At 32.9% G+C, this 17,364-nt stretch overlaps 1 protein-coding gene across 2 annotated transcripts; it reads left to right on the forward strand.

Annotated features, from left to right (window-relative positions):
• Window positions 1-5,010: 5,010 nt before the first annotated feature.
• On the forward strand, window positions 5,011-13,876 carry LOC144450814 (protein Wnt-10a-like). Of its 2 annotated transcripts, none has more exons than XM_078141549.1 (4): window positions 5,011-5,186; window positions 5,403-5,674; window positions 11,281-11,555; window positions 12,848-13,876. In XM_078141549.1, exons 1-4 carry the CDS (start codon window positions 5,140-5,142, stop codon window positions 13,307-13,309), a joined length of 1,056 nt encoding a protein of 351 aa, XP_077997675.1. In that variant the 5' UTR covers window positions 5,011-5,139; the 3' UTR covers window positions 13,310-13,876. The 2 variants fall into 2 exon arrangements, with proteins under 2 accessions (XP_077997675.1, XP_077997676.1); XM_078141550.1 differs by having other exon boundaries at window positions 5,032-5,134.
• Window positions 13,877-17,364: the final 3,488 nt, after the last annotated feature.

Below are 17,364 nucleotides of genomic sequence, written 5' to 3' on the forward strand. Positions count from 1 at the left end.
GGTTTAGAACAGAATTTAAATCAACAAACAGACCCTTTAAGTCATCACTAATGTGTGTATAGTTTTGTATTGCCTGAAAGATAGATAATACAAATTCGGGTTTATTTACATCAAAATCAAACTTTATTACAAAACGCGTTATGTTCTATTATTTGGTATATATCATGATATAGGGACATCATTTGAATGGCTTGCAGTTTATATCGGGTTTAAAATAAAAATGATTTTAAATTTTATACGTTTTTTCAAAAGTGTTGTAAGTTCGTATCATCAAATGATAATTTATTTTGTTCCAACTTAGCAATATTTGATGATCATAGACACTTTTCTTCACAAAGCATAGGTTTGATCAAGTTGTCAATTTGAAATACTGTACTATTTACTCCCTTCCGTCGACTTCAAACACATAGTGTTCAACATGTATCATTCCATGCGATATTATGTTGACATCACGTGGAGGGTATACTTAACCAATGCACCATCTCTACATACCAAGTACTCTCCTGTCCCCAATAGGCTCAACTGATCGCGATTTGATTGGATTCGAAACAACCACCCTGAGTGGGCTTCGCTCTGGATCAGTAAATTTAAATTTGATATGAATGAAGCACAAGTGGGTACAGGTGAATGGTTAGACTCTATGTATTTGTGTGTGGGCATACCTCGATATTACGATTGAAGTTTTATCGAAATACTGTATGTCTGAACTATCAACGGCCAAGTTATCAATGAAAACGTCACTAGCGACCTCTGTAACCTACCTTATTTGGTTTCATTCCCTGGTGACTTTATATCGTAACGGAACTTTTAGTTGTGGTTCACCAAGTGATTGAATCCAAATAGAACCACATGTGGAGTTTCAATAAAATTGTCATCACTCCCTGTTACGTTTGCCGTCTTTACTCTATTACACAGGATATCAGATCTGAGACGATAATAATCGCTCTTTTCAGGATCTTAGATTTAAGTCTTTACTAATAATGTACATTATTTTAGATTTGAGAGACGATGATAATGTACATGATCTTAGATTTCAGAGACGATGATAATCAGAAAGTCATCCTGATAATTCTCAATGAAGTAGTTTCTTTTACTTTAATGTTTGGCAAGGAGTGTTTTCGTAACTCATATACACCATTGTATTATATATCGTAAACGGCAAGACTTCAAGTTAAAGATCGTAAAAACGTCATTTGATGTGCGTGGTAGTTATTTTCTATGTAATCCGTCAAATGGTAAAACATTAAATTAATGTAAATAAATGTGAAATCAATTTATCAGAAATTATATCGTACGATTTGAAAACGTTCAATTGTAATTTGTTTTCAGGATTGGTGTATATGTAGAATGATAAGTAGTCGTGTAATCTGTGCACTAATTAGCCCCCCTCACCCTCTCAGCCCCTCACCCTCGACTCCATCAGTTCATGACAAGTTCCTCGATTCATAAAAACACTTCACTTTTCTTATTTGTGGTATTCATGTTTTTTCAAAATTTTTGTTGATGTTATTTTCTTAGTCATATTTATTACTATTATTACATGGTAATCTAATCAAAAACCTAATGTATTGTAGTATGTAACATTACTACTGTAATATGTTGGACATGTATCTCATAGATGTATAAGCAAATGAGATAAGATAAATCGTAATCATATATCACATCACTTATCATATCATATCATATCATATCATATCATATCATATCATATCATATCATATATCATCACATCATATCATATCATATACCATATCACATCATATCATATCATATCATATACCATATCATGTCATATCATATCATATCCATACTGCCATCATATCATATCATGTCATATCATATCATATCCATACTGCCATCATATCATATCATATCATATCCATACTGCCATCATATCATATCATATCATATCATATACCATATAATATCATGTCATATCATATCATATCATATCATATCATATACCATATAATATCATGTCATATCATATATCATATCATATCATATCATATCATATCGTATCATATCATATCATATCATATCATATATCATAATATGTCATATCATATCATATGTCATATCATATCATATCATATTCATTTCGACTCAAAACAGGGGCATAACCCTATCTCTTTCCAACTCTAACCCCACAAACACCCATACATATACACAAATACCCATACATATACACAAATACCCATACATATACACAAATACCCATACATATACACAAACACTATGTAAATTGCCATCAAAAGTATTTTTAACTAGTAGACTGTAAGTATTGCTCGTATTCTTGTATAAATTCACACCTGTCGTGTAGATTCTTAATTATTATTGGTATACTATTCCATAGTTTGACACCTGTGTATTATTTTATAAATATGATTATATATATCAGAATTAGACTTAGCATACAGTGTGTATTATTCTATAAATCGGATTATATATATATCAGAATTAGACTTAGCATACAGTGTGTATTATTTTATAAATGGGATTATATATATCAGAATTAGACTTAGTATAAAATGTGTATGATTCTATAAATGGGATTATGTATATATCAGAATTAGACTTAGTATACAATGTGTATGATTCTATAAATGGGATTATGTATATATCAGAATTAGACTTAGCATACAATATGTATTATTCTATAAATGGGATTATGTATATATCAGAATTAGACTTAGCATACAGTGTGTATTATTCTATAAATGGGATTATATATATCAGAATTAGACTTAGCATACAGTGTGTATTATTTTATAAATGGGATTATATATATCAGAATTAGACTTAGCATACAGTGTGTATTATTCTATAAATGGGATTATGTATATATCAGAATTAGACTTAGCATACAGTGTGTATTATTTTATAAATGGGATTATATATATCAGAATTAGACTTAGTATAAAATGTGTATTATTTTATAAATGGGGTTATATATATCAGAATTAGACTTAGCATACAGTGTGTATTATTCTATAAATGGGATTATATATATCAGAATTAGACTTGGTATAAAATGTGTATTATTCTATAAATGGGGTTATATATATCAAAATTAGACTTAGTATAAAATGTGTATATAGAGATTATAAAATCGCTACACTTTGAGAGTTAGATTCCAAATCATGTTGAAGTGTAAATCATTACAATAGCTTCAGATGATGGTATGCCGAAATGTGGTTTAGTGATTGCTTCAATGTCCAACTAGTCTAGTCCCCTATACGGTATCATTACCATATCACGTTGGCGTCCAGACTAATGTTCAACCAGAAATGTAATGTTATTTCAAGGCATGGCTTCTTCTAAATCTCCAACTTTCAAAAATGTATTAAAATGACAGTGTTGTCGAAACTATGGAGTCTAGATGACTGACCCTTTAATTCAAATTGCACATTCCCCCACTCACGTCAAATAAGATTACAATAGCACATTCCTTCACCCAGATATAAAATTAAGATAAGTTTATCAGGTTTGATTTTGCTCTATCTCAACCCTGGAGTTAGAGCATAAAGATTACACACTTCAACTAACTAACTAACTAACATACCTTATTTGATGCCAGCGGCGTAATTCAAACGATGGTTAGCATGTTTGCAAACCATGACGCCCTCTCTTTGGAGAGGATACGCCGTAATCGTTTTAATTTTACCATTGCTATGGCAACGTCACGATATAAAGGAATATTGTGGTCAACCTCGCGACCACAACCCTTTAATAGTCAGTAAAACAAGACTTTAATTTAATGTCCAAGGTTTGGGCCCTATTGTGTTAGGAGCAATTAGATGGCGAATGGACTGTCTAACGAGATCGTCAGCTCTCGATCTCAGCAAAGATACAATATCGACTTCGAAAAGTCAGTTATGTCGAGCTATGTTACACAATGGAAATGTTTATAAACTCTGTTATTTGTCATATAAAAACATCAAATCCAACCAAACTGACTCCATTTATATGTAGCTCAATCATGAAGTTTGAAGTTGTATATGTACGAATATATAGCATAGGCTGTTTGCATCAAAATGTGTGCGTATTGTGAAGATATATGTATTCACGTCAGTAAACCAGCCGAGAAAAAACGATGCGCTTTAAGTTTTAATTCAACACGACGTAAACGCTGTGTATGGGTGTATGTATGGAACAGTTCTAAGATTTTATTTGGAGGTAAGTATTTGTTCGACACATGCATTTTTTTAATAACTCGAGTTTGAACGGGGGGAGGGAATTTGAAATGACTGATTTTGGTCTGTGTGAAATTCAGAGATTACATTGAAAGTTTAGGACTTGATTAGGGGTAATTTATGTGTTCGCCAGGAGAACTTACTAGTTATATAGACCACATATGTTGGGATAGGGTGTATCTTTACACAGAGTTTACATCCGTAAAGCCTTCACAGATGAATTTATTAAAAATGAAAAAAGACAGCTGATAAAGCTAGACGCATAGCTTGTACGGAACTATATAACAGCTGATTATAGTTTGTTGTAATATGAAGTGAATGGCAGACTCTACATGCACACTCATATTTTTTCATACTTGATCCCACGATAGACTTTATCAACTGAACATGAAGAGTAGCCGATCATTTATAGGATAATTATTGACCACCAGACCTTGTCGGGAAACTCACACAAAACGTTATAAATACAATCCGAGATCCCTGTTCAACGGTTTCCTAACGTTTGATGAGACGATCATGGTGGTATTGAAAGTCGTAGTTGACGGCACCGGGAAAATAGGAAAAGTTCTGGAATGGGAAAAGAGGTAATTGTAAAAGTGAACCTTAATCAAAAAGTCGTTAACATGTTATTGTTTCCGTTCATCGATGACGTCCCCCTTCGTTTGTAAAGGTACTATAAACACGAGCAAGGGAAGTCATCCTCACCATCAGCTTTGTTTGTGACTCATATCACACGTCACTATAAAGCTTGGCCAGTGGTGATGGGCTATATAAAAAGCAAGCGACGACTTGGTGATTGACAAAAGTACGCATCTACTCATTATTCGAGTTGAAACAGTAAATGTGCTGAGAGAGAAGTGAATTGAAGACAGGAACGACGACGTGTTGGAAAAACGAAGCCATTGAACTAAAAGTGTGCTGCCTTGTAAATTGAGAAGGTGGAATGTTTCTCATATTGATTGCTTTGTTGATCTACTTGCCCTTACAGAGGTAAAGATCGTTTATCTTGATTGAACACCCTTCTTATTTACTGTCTATAAACAGTCCTTCTCGCCACGTCTGTTAGATTGTTATGCCATGTGTAAAGAATGTGGCTGGCTATCGGGACTGGCTTGATCAAGCACATCTATACTGATTTCATATGCATTATGCTTCTGCAATGTCCCAACAGTTATTATAATTGCAGTATTGTCATTTCTTTTCTAGAGGGTACGGTAACGAAATACAGAATCCAACAGAAATGACTCGACCAACATATAAAGCATTAGACGCTTATACTGTTTGTGGAATGGTACCAGGATTTACTAGACGGCAACACCGACTGTGTATGCAGAAACCAGGACTTGTAGCCAGTGCAATACAAGGAATGATGGTAGCAGTTCACGAATGTCAGTATCAAATGAGAAATAGAAGATGGGATTGTTCGGCCTTAGAACAGAAAAGTAAAAATCCATACGAAAGTCCAATAATGGCAAAGGGTAGGTTGGCAATCATTACTACAACTTTCTCCTTCAAATATTGGTATTAATTGTAGATTGTGTTGAAAAGCTATCAAGAAAGTTATGTACTTGGAGAATTTGTATTGCATCAAGCCTACTTAAGTACGAAGTATGAAACTTAAGTACACTTTAACCTCTCTCTCTCTCTCTCTCTCTCTCTCTCTCTCTCTCTCTCTCTCTCTCTCTCTCTCTCTCTCTCTCTCTCTCTCTCTCTCTCTCTCTCTCTCTCTCTCTCTCTCTCTCTCTCTCTCTCTACATACATATAAAGTATGACGAATAATGTAATTATGCATCATTGTATTTTTACGCCTACAATTATCATTTAAAAGTAAGTTATTGTTAGAGAAAGTAGTTCACTTTCTAAGTTCTACTATAAATGTCCGTTTACATGTCGTTCCGTGTTCGACATCGATGACGCCGACGGCGCAAAGTAACGAAACTGCGGTACATTTTAGTCACACTCACTAAGATATTAGGATGGTCATAAATGCTGATCCTAGTCCTGCTAACACACATCAACATTGCAGCTACGCTACATTCTACTATATTGACCGCTAGATTCATACTATGTTGACCGCTATCATTTCCTCCAATAACGTGCTAGTTAATATTTTATTGCAGCAAGCAACCTCCCCTATTAACACGCTAGTTAATATTGCAGCAAGCACCCTCCCCTATTAACACGCTAGTTAATATTGCAGCAAGCACCCTCCCCTATTAACACGCTAGTTAATGTTGCAGCAAGCAACCTCCCCATTTAGCACACTAGTTAATATTGCAGCAAGCACCCTCCCCTATTAACACGCTAGTTAATACTGCAGTAAGCACCCTCCCCTATTAACATGCTAGTTAATGTTGCAGCAAGCAACCTCCCCTATTAACACCTTGGTTAACGCTGCAGCAAGCATCGAAATCTTATGTCATAGCTATTGATACATGGATAATGTCGTAACTGATTCCCTCCTCTATAATTATATATCTGATAAATATTAACGCTCTGCATTAAAGTCTTGATGCATATTAGGTGAGATTCCATTTCCATTAAACGTTAGTAAATATCGTAGCTAGCCACTTTCTACATTTATAACAGGTTCATAAATATCGTACATTATCCCCTCTATTAAAACACTGGCCCCTACCAATGTTACAATCAGCGTTGCCCCTCTACCATGTGATAAAAGTTTTTAAAGTTTAATACTTCACCCTGTCACTACCATGACAACTGTGTATCTATCCCCTTACTACCATGACAACTGTGTATATATCCCCTTACTACCATGACAACTGTGTATATATCCCCTTACTACCATGACAACTGTGTATCTATCCCCTTACTACCATGACAACTGTGTATATATCCCCTTACTACCATGACAACTGTGTATCTATCCCTTACTACCATGACAATTGTGTATCTATCCCTTACTACCATGACAATTGTGTATCTATCCCCTTACTACCATGACAACTGTGTATCTATCCCCTTACTACCATGACAACTGTGTATCTATCCCCTTACTACCATGACAACTGTGTATCTATCCCTTACTACCATGACAACTGTGTATATATCCCCCAACTGTGTATATATCCCCTTACTACCATGACAACTGTGTATCTATCCCCCTACTACCATGACAACTGTGTATCTATCCCCCTACTACCATCATGACAACTGTGTATCTATCCCCTTACTACCATGACAACTGTGTATCTATCCCTTACTACCATGACAACTGTGTATCTATCCATTTACTACCATGACAACTGTGTATTTATCCCCTTACTCTTTCAAGTCCTTACAGATGTTTTAGTCACCCATTTTAAGAATGTGACGAGGATTACATATACATATTCCCCTCTTCTATTAGTAAGGTTAAAGCTAGGAGACCTGACTGCCTATTACCTGACAATTTGCAAATGTAATGTTACAGAAATGTACTAATTGCAATTTATACCAAGATATATTTACATATGCGATATAGACAAGAATAGTTTTAGTCTCGTAAACATACAGCGACACTGTTACTTTATAACCTTAGTCAGTTTTCTATTTTGATCAGACATCATAAAGTTAGAAGATCTATGAAATCTACGTTGCTATGCCAACCATTGATATGCGAACACTTGCCATCTGGAAGTACTTGGATTGGCGTATTAGTCATACAGTATACTATCATCGTAAACAATGTTGTGTATTTGAATACGTTATTAGTCAAGATAGGTAACTAATGTCATTTCAAATATTGTAATGTTGTGTTCGTTTATTCGTTATAGTCAGTCTGCATAGTTAATATATTGGTACAAACCATTATCGACAAACATACACGTTTGGACATGTCACTTTTCATTTCCTATTTGATATCGTTAAACTACGATTGTCGAATTTAATTGAAGATAATAATTGAATGAATATATCTATGACAACAGAGTTACATATTATGGCATTGACTATTGTCTGTAAGGTACTCCGTGACGGGGCGCCCTCACACATCTGTTGCCATCACTGGCGTTACCACGGAACATCAACATAAATGAAATGTTAACACTAACTACGTCATCATCACCACAACAAGAACAATATTTCCTTCTATCCTTAGCTACAGAAAGTGATAAAAACGAGCCTAACTATTCCAATAAGAATATTCAGACTAAAGATTTACAAGTCGATTCTAATCTCGAGTCCAACAGTGTTAGTCGAACAGTGCAAATTTGTACAACATAGTAACACGGCTCTCAGTTGACACAATGTATTTTCATTCTTAACATCTGGAAAGTTGACTTATTTTGCCAAGTTTTTACGACAATAACCTTGGGTTTGTTGAGATGTCCGATAATCACCGGGAAAACAAACTGCACTTACAAGGTCACTTCATAGGGAACTATTGGTCATTGTCTTATACACATATTTTGTATTACGTAAAAACGTGTAAAGTCCGTGTCACAGTATTATACACCATTGGGTTGTACATTTTATACATGCATTGGAGAATTATCATCAAATGAAACGATCTATGTACAAAAGTAGTAGAAATTAACTGGTGTACAGCGATCGATAGGATATCCATTCATTTCCATTAATTCCCTTATTGTGCACTCTCAAATCGTTTTCGAAAAGAAATTGGTTTTTAAAGCATTATATTGTATTATCCTTTGGCAATATATTAAATAGGCAATAATACCCATAAATAGTTTGTGTCAAAGGTAGAGAAATGGTCTATTATTACAGGATAAAAAGTTATATAGTGTAAATGGTCTATTATTACCAATATTGCATTCAGTGACATTGCAATCGTCCACACCAATATTGCATTCAGTGACATTGCAATCGTCCACACCAATATTGCATTCAGTGACATTGCAATCGTCCACACCAATATTGCATTCAGTGACATTGCAATCGTCCACACCAATATTGCATTCAGTGAGATTGCAATCGTTCACACCAATATTGCATTCAGTGACATTGCAATCGTCCACACCAATATTGCATTCAGTGACATTGCAATCGTCCACACCAATATTGCATTCAGTGACATTGCAATCGTCCACACCAATATTGCATTCAGTGACATTGCAATCGTCCACACCAATATTGCATTCAGTGACATTGCAATCGTCCACACCAATATTGCATTCAGTGACATTGCAATCGTCCACACCAATATTGCATTCAGTGACATTGCAATCGTCCACACCAATATTGCATTCAGTGACATTGCAATCGTCCACACCAATATTGCATTCAGTGACATTGCAATCGTCCACACCAATATTGCATTCAGTGACATTGCAATCGTCCACACCAATATTGCATTCAGTGACATTGCAATCGTCCACACCAATATTGCATTCAGTGACATTGCAATCGTCCACACCAATATTGCATTCAGTGACATTGCAATCGTCCACACCAATATTGCATTCAGTGACATTGCAATCGTCCACACCAATATTGCATTCAGTGACATTGCAATCGTCCACACCAATATTGCATTCAGTGACATTGCAATCGTCCACACCAATATTGCATTCAATGACATTGCAATCGTCCACACCAATATTGCATTCAATGACATTGCAATCGTCCACACCAATATTGCATTCAATGACATTGCAATCGTCCACACCAATATTGCATTCAGTGACATTGCAATCGTCCACACCAATATTGCATTCAATGACATTGCAATCGTCCACACCAATATTGCATTCAGTGACATTGCAATCGTCCACACCAATATTGCATTCAGTGACATTTTCGCTACCCAACCACAATGACCTCATGATAACAGTCACACAAAAATAATAAATTGTATTGTAAGTAACTTACCATGTTGCCATGACGACTGTATAAAGGTGGAGAACAAGGGAACTTAATATTTCCCATGGTAATGAAAACATTATATCACATTCGCCTTTGAAGCTTTTACATGCCTTGGCACATTATCATCAACGATAGCTTAAAGTGGCACAAGCTGAGTTCATACACATTTAGTCATCAAACCTCGATTAACCTATTCTAGTATAAGGTTAACATTGTTACGTGTCTTCTATAATATTCAGATTGTCTCCTAGCATTATTTGAACAGTTGATTACATGGTAGCAATTTCCGTAACATGTTTAATATGTACAATAAATTACGTCATCTGATCATTTATATGTTGTAATACCATGCAGATTTAAGTTCTGTCAATTTGAAGTAATTGTTAAGTATACTTTAGTAAATAGGATATCATGACATGCAGGAGGTTACCCCCCAAACAATACGAACTCGGTCTGTTCCCTTTTAAAAAGAGAATGAATTATCCGTTCATTTGGGAATCTTGACAATTTGTATGTATGTATGTATGTATGTATGTATGTATGTATGTATGTATGTATGTATGTATGTATGTATGTATGTATGTATGTATGTTTTCTTTTTGCATTAAATCTATATATATATATATATATATATATATATATATATATATATATATATATATATATATATATATATATATATATATATATATATATATATATATATATATATATATATATATATATATATGATATCCTTGTCATGCCTGGTGGGATTTGTGATGTACATCACGTAACACTACAGATAAAACCTAAAAGTACATCTTATATATTTTCGTGATTTTCGTAAAAATTCAAAGGTGACTGTCAATGTTAATATTTAAATATCTGCCAACAAAAGAAGGGAAAATTGACTCCTTGAAAGAATTTACCCCCCCCCCCCCCCCCCCCCCCGTTTACTCTACTCTATTTTCGTGGCGGATTGGAAAGTGTATGTTGCTTATCCGTCATTTCAACTAGCCTGCATTGCAAACGTAGTATATTTAGTTGTCAAAAGAAAGATGACATTTGTATGGTACCAGTGTCATATGCGGGGAATAATTACTAACTGGTTACCCGAGGATGTTACTGTACAGAAGATGAATGAAAACCTATTGAAAGCAATTATGAGGTCAATGATCTGTGGAGGACTGTTAGTACGAACAAGACTTTCAAGTCAAAAAGTCTTCATATTTTAACAATTACTAATTTGTCAAATCGATCTCTTATTCTGCTATAGGCTATCGGGAGACAGCATTTGCATATGCCATCGCATCAGCCGGTGTAACGTATCAAGTGACTCGGTCGTGTGCAGAAGGTCGACATCCAGCAGAATGTGGCTGTGATGAAACTCTTAGAATAGCGCCACCTGGTGTGGACTGGCAATGGGGTGGTTGCAGTCACAATGCTGCCTTTGGAGAACAGTTTGCTACTAATTTTCTTGATATTAGAGAAAACGGACGCTCTGATGTACAATCAAGGATGAATTTACAAAACAATGGCGTCGGAAGGACGGTGAGTTGAATATGAAGTATAAAAGATATGCTGGTTTCTTTCTTTTTTTAAATTGAGATACAATATGACCGGACAGTATTAAATGCAAATCAGACAAATCATTTTCTGAGAACAGAATAATATATGTTTAAGATATATAAGATATCCCGTACTACTTAACACCATTACGTCACATACTCGGTAATACTTAGTGTAAGAGTCAGATTTTGAAGTAAACTGTTGAAAATAAAATGTTGATATAATTGAATTGGTCTGTAATAATTGGTAACATTGTGGCACCGTTTAATGAAATTGGTCTGTAATAATTGGTAACATTGTGGCACCGTTTAATGAAATTGGTCTGTAATAATTGGTAACATTGTGGCACCATTTAATTAAATCAAATACATTTGGGAAAGAAGCACTGAAAATACACAATTGAATCGACTAGGGAGACTTTGTGTAAGTTAAAGTGTACTGACTTTTACTCATGCATGTATATCGTCTGAACAGATGAAATATTGACGATCGGTTGTTAGGAGATGTTCAGTTTTTAAGTTCAATAGGAATATGCCAAACTTTAGGAGATTGTTCAGTACGAAATACATTTATTCATCAAAAATGTCACAGTTAAATTGCGGCAAAATTTCTTCAAATTTGTTTAAATTTTAATTCTTTGTTGTATGATACTTGTAACAAATGTTGGTTTAATTAGAGTTAGGACTAGGTAGTTGATGAAGATACTTCGACAAGTTTATATTGGGGTTTTTTTTTTGTTCTGACATTCCCTAGAAAGTTTTTCTATTTTTATCTAGTTGTGATTTTCCCCTTTCTAAACTTGTTTCTCTAATGCCAAGGAGTCAATATCATTTTTTCATGAATTCTGGAATGTTATGATATATAATTCGTCATTTCTCTTTGTTTGTATGTTTATTTACAACAAGAATGTAAAAAAGTGGCCGTGACATCGCCTGATAATGTAGAACTAGCCATTGTAAGAGTTAATGTTTTGTAGGACTTTCCTTACTATTTTTCACAAAAAGTTTTAGTAAATGTTTGCCAATAGAGGGCAGTGTTCATTCAAGATATAAAATTTCAAGATGCACGCCCATGTCCGACCGATTTGTCCATATTACCATTTCATATACTATAAGTTATACTAGGCTTTGTGAACACACCACGTGACGCTTACTTGTATTTGATTATCATAATGATTATTTGAATCAAAACGACCTTGTTCACAAATTCAACAGTTTCCTTTTTATGCATTCACATCATTTTGAATATCTATGTATGATTTCTACTTCTTTCAGATTGTTTCACAATCGGTGGCAAAAAAGTGCAAGTGCCACGGTCCATCAGGAAGCTGTCAAATTAAAACGTGCTGGATGGAAACAGCAAAATTTCGAGACATAGGCGAAAGCGTCAAGGAGAAATTCGACGATGCAGTGATAGTATCGGTTGACAATGGACGAGGAAGGAAGTGGTTTCAGACAGATTCAAACAGACATTTGGAACAAACTGATTTAGTGTATTTTGAAAGGTCACCAGATTTTTGCGAACCAAACACACTACTTGAGACACCTGGTACACAGGGACGCATGTGTAACAGAACCAGCAGTAACCAGGACAACTGCAATAGCATGTGTTGTGGACGAGGCTATAATATGTATCTTGATCAGAGAATAGAAAAATGTAACTGTACTTTCCATTGGTGCTGTCATGTCACGTGTGATGACTGCCCAGTGTCAGAGTGGGTAAATGTGTGTAAATAATTGGTAGTGTCTGTGTCATAGAGGAAGTAAACATGGACTTTGTTTCTAAATATGGATTACATCGTGTATAATGACGTCATGACATGCTAAGAGCTATAGATGACAACAATCCATAGATGATCATGAAAACAATTAAAAAGTGTCGTCATGAAAACCATCTCTGCTGATCATGTAATCTCTGTGTGGAATTGCATTTGTAATGTACATCTATTTCAACGCTATTAGAATATGATGTGGTTTGATTGCCTTCTTTTGACCTCTAGTAAACTCTATGCAAAGTGTGTCTTGTACGTTTTAATCGACATGATAGTATACAATCATCATGTCAGTTTCAAGACACTTCGATGACAATGACTGGTGAAAACATGACCCATGATATGTATACTTACTAATACTAGTATTATCACATGATCCATGTATGACGTGTATACTTACTAGTATTATCACATGACTTACTAGTATTATCACATGATCCATGTATGACGTGTATACTTATTAGTATTATCCAATGACTTATTAGTATTATCACATGATCCATGAGGGGGCTTTTGACTGGTTGATAATTAAAGCTGATTTTTTTACCATTTATTGAATGATTGTGCGTTTTGTGTAAATGTGCTAACCATAAATTTGGTCATTTCATTTACGTCACGTGATGAATAATATTGTACATACTGAGACATCTTGTATTATGATGAATCTACCGTCGTATGCGAAAATCTCCAGAAACTTAAGTCACAATTATTATTGTCAACCGTTTCAGTATTTTACTACCGTGTTTATCCAACTCTTCAATCAATTCTATCTATGGAGATACCTCAGACTTGCAAAGAATAATGATGCACATCTCTAATGTCACACAATAATAATTATCAGCCATGGACACCTAATATAAACTTGATATAAACCTAATATAAACCTGATATAAACCTAATATAAACCTAATATAAACTTGATATAAACCTAATATAAACCTGATATAAACCTAATATAAACTTGATATAAACCTAATATAAACCTGATGTAAACCTAATATAAACCTAATATAAACCTAATATAAACCTGATATAAACCTAATATAAACCTGATATAAACCTAATTGAATGAGATCTGTTCAAGTATGTCTGAGTTATGGCTTTGGACATGGAAAATTGGCTGCTAGGCGGCCATATTGGATCGTATCATAAAACAAATTGATGTGCATATGTATGCCACAGTATGTTGCCCCTAAACCTGATATGCACCTAATATAAACCTGATATAAACCTAATATAAACCTGATATAAACCTAATATAAACCTAATATAAACCTAATATAAACCTGATATAAACCTAATATAAACCTGATCTAAACCTAATATAAACCTGACATAAACCTGATATAAACCTAATATAAACCTGATATAAACCTGATATAAACCTGATATAAGCCTAATATAAACCTAATATAAACCTGATATAAACCTAATATAAACCTAATATAAACCTGATATAAACCTAATATAAACCTGATATAAACCTAATATAAACCTAATATAAACCTAATATAAACCTGATATAAACCTAATATAAACCTAATATAAACCTGATATAAACCTAATGTAAACCTAATATAAACCTAATATAAACCTAATATAAACCTGATATAAACCTAATATAAACCTGATATAAACCTAATATAAACCTAATATAAACTTAATATAAACCTGACATAAACTTGATATAAACCTGACATAAACCTAATATAAACCTAATATAAACCTGATATAAACCTGACATAAACCTGATATAAACCTAATATAACCTAATATAAACCTGATATAAACCTTTTATAAACCTAATATAAACCTGATATAAACCTAATGTAAACCTAATATAAACCTAATATAAACCTAATATAACCTAATATAAACCTGATATAAACCTAATATAAACCTGACATAAACCTGATATAAACCTAATATAAACCTGATATAAACCTAATATAACCTAGTAATATAAACCTGATATAAACCTAATATAAACCTGATATAAACCTGATATAAACCTAATATAAACCTGATATAAACCTAATATAACCTAATATAAACCTGATATAAACCTAATATAAACCTGACATAAACCTGATATAAACCTAATATAAACCTGATATAAACCTAATATAACCTAATATAAACCTGATATAAACCTAATATAAACCTGATATAAACCTAATATAACCTAATATAAACCTGATATAAACCTGATATAAACCTGATATAAACCTAATATAAACATAATATAAACCTGATATAAACCTAATATAAACATAATATAAACCTGATATAAACCTAATATAAACCTAATATAAACCTGACATAAACTTGATATAAACATAATATAAACCTGATATAAACCTAATATAAACATAATATAAACCTAATATAAACCTAATATAAACCTAATATAAACCTGACATAAACTTGATATAAACATAATATAAACCTGATATAAACCTAATATAAACATAATATAAACCTGATATAAACCTAATATAAACCTAATATAAACCTGACATAAACCTGATATAAACCTAATATAAACCTGATATAAACCTAATATAAACCTAATATAAACCTGATATAAACCTAATATAAACCTGATATAAACCTAATATAAACCTAATATAAACTTAATATAAACCTGACATAAACCTAATATAAACCTACTATAAATCTGATATAAACCTGATATAAACCTGACATAAACCTGATATAAACCTAATATAAACCTGATATAAACCTAATATAACCTAATATAAACCTGATATAAACCTAATATAAACCTGATATAAACCTCACATAAACCTGATATAAACCTTTTATAAACCTAATATAAACCTGATATAAACCTAATATAAACCTAATATAAACCGGATATAAACCTCACATAAACCTGATATAAACCTTTTATAAACCTAATATAAACCTAATATAAACCTGATATAAACCTAATATAAACCTGACATAAACCTGACATAAACTTGACATAAACCTGATATAAACCTAATATAAACCTAATATAAACCTAATATAAACCTGATATAAACCTGATATAAACCTGATATAAACCTAATATAACCTAATATAAACCTGATATAAACCTAATATAAACCTGATATAAACCTGATATAAACCTAATATAAACCTAATATAAACCTGATATAAACCTGGTATAAACCTGACATAAACCTGATATAAACCTAATATAAACCTAATATAAACCTAATATAAACCTAATATAAACTTGATATAAACCTAATATAAATCTGATATAAACCTGATATAAACCTAATATAAACCTGATATAAACCTGATATAAACCTGATATAAACCTACTATAAATCTGATATAAACCTGATATAAATCTAATATAAACCTGATATAAACCTGATATAAACCTGATATAAACCTAATATAAACCTAATATAAACCTGATATAAACCTAATATAAACCTAATATAAACCTGATATAAATCTAATATAAACCTAATATAAACCTAATATAAACCTGATATAAATCTAATATAAACCTAATATAAACCTAATATAAAACTCATATACACCAACTGGATATTTAATTATATTCTTTCGTCATTGCGTCGCCCCAATAACTGCTAACGGAAAATAACCATAAATAACTTACGTCATGTATAAAATTTTACCTAATAAATTCAAATAAAATAAAATCAAAATCAAACCTAGTCCGCAAATCTCTTACCGGCTACTTTTTCAGAAATCTGTTTCAAAATTCTTTGTTTCAACCGTCATATCCATAGTTGGGCAGATTCACGGGGCTTGTTCGTAGTCTGGCCATTATAGAGACAACTTGGAATACTGAGTACGATGTCAGACTCATAGTATGACATTGGTGAGTTTCTGATACTCCATATAATTATATGGAGATAATTGAAACTATGTACAACGCTAGACATAAAATGTGTGAATCGACACTAAATTAATAGTAAATTGTTTATTTTGTAAACCATTTGGAAGTAAACCTAAACAGAATACAAA

Source organism: Glandiceps talaboti, chromosome 20 (genome assembly GCF_964340395.1).
Source record: "Glandiceps talaboti chromosome 20, keGlaTala1.1, whole genome shotgun sequence".
Taxonomy (NCBI): Eukaryota; Metazoa; Hemichordata; class Enteropneusta; family Spengelidae; genus Glandiceps; species Glandiceps talaboti.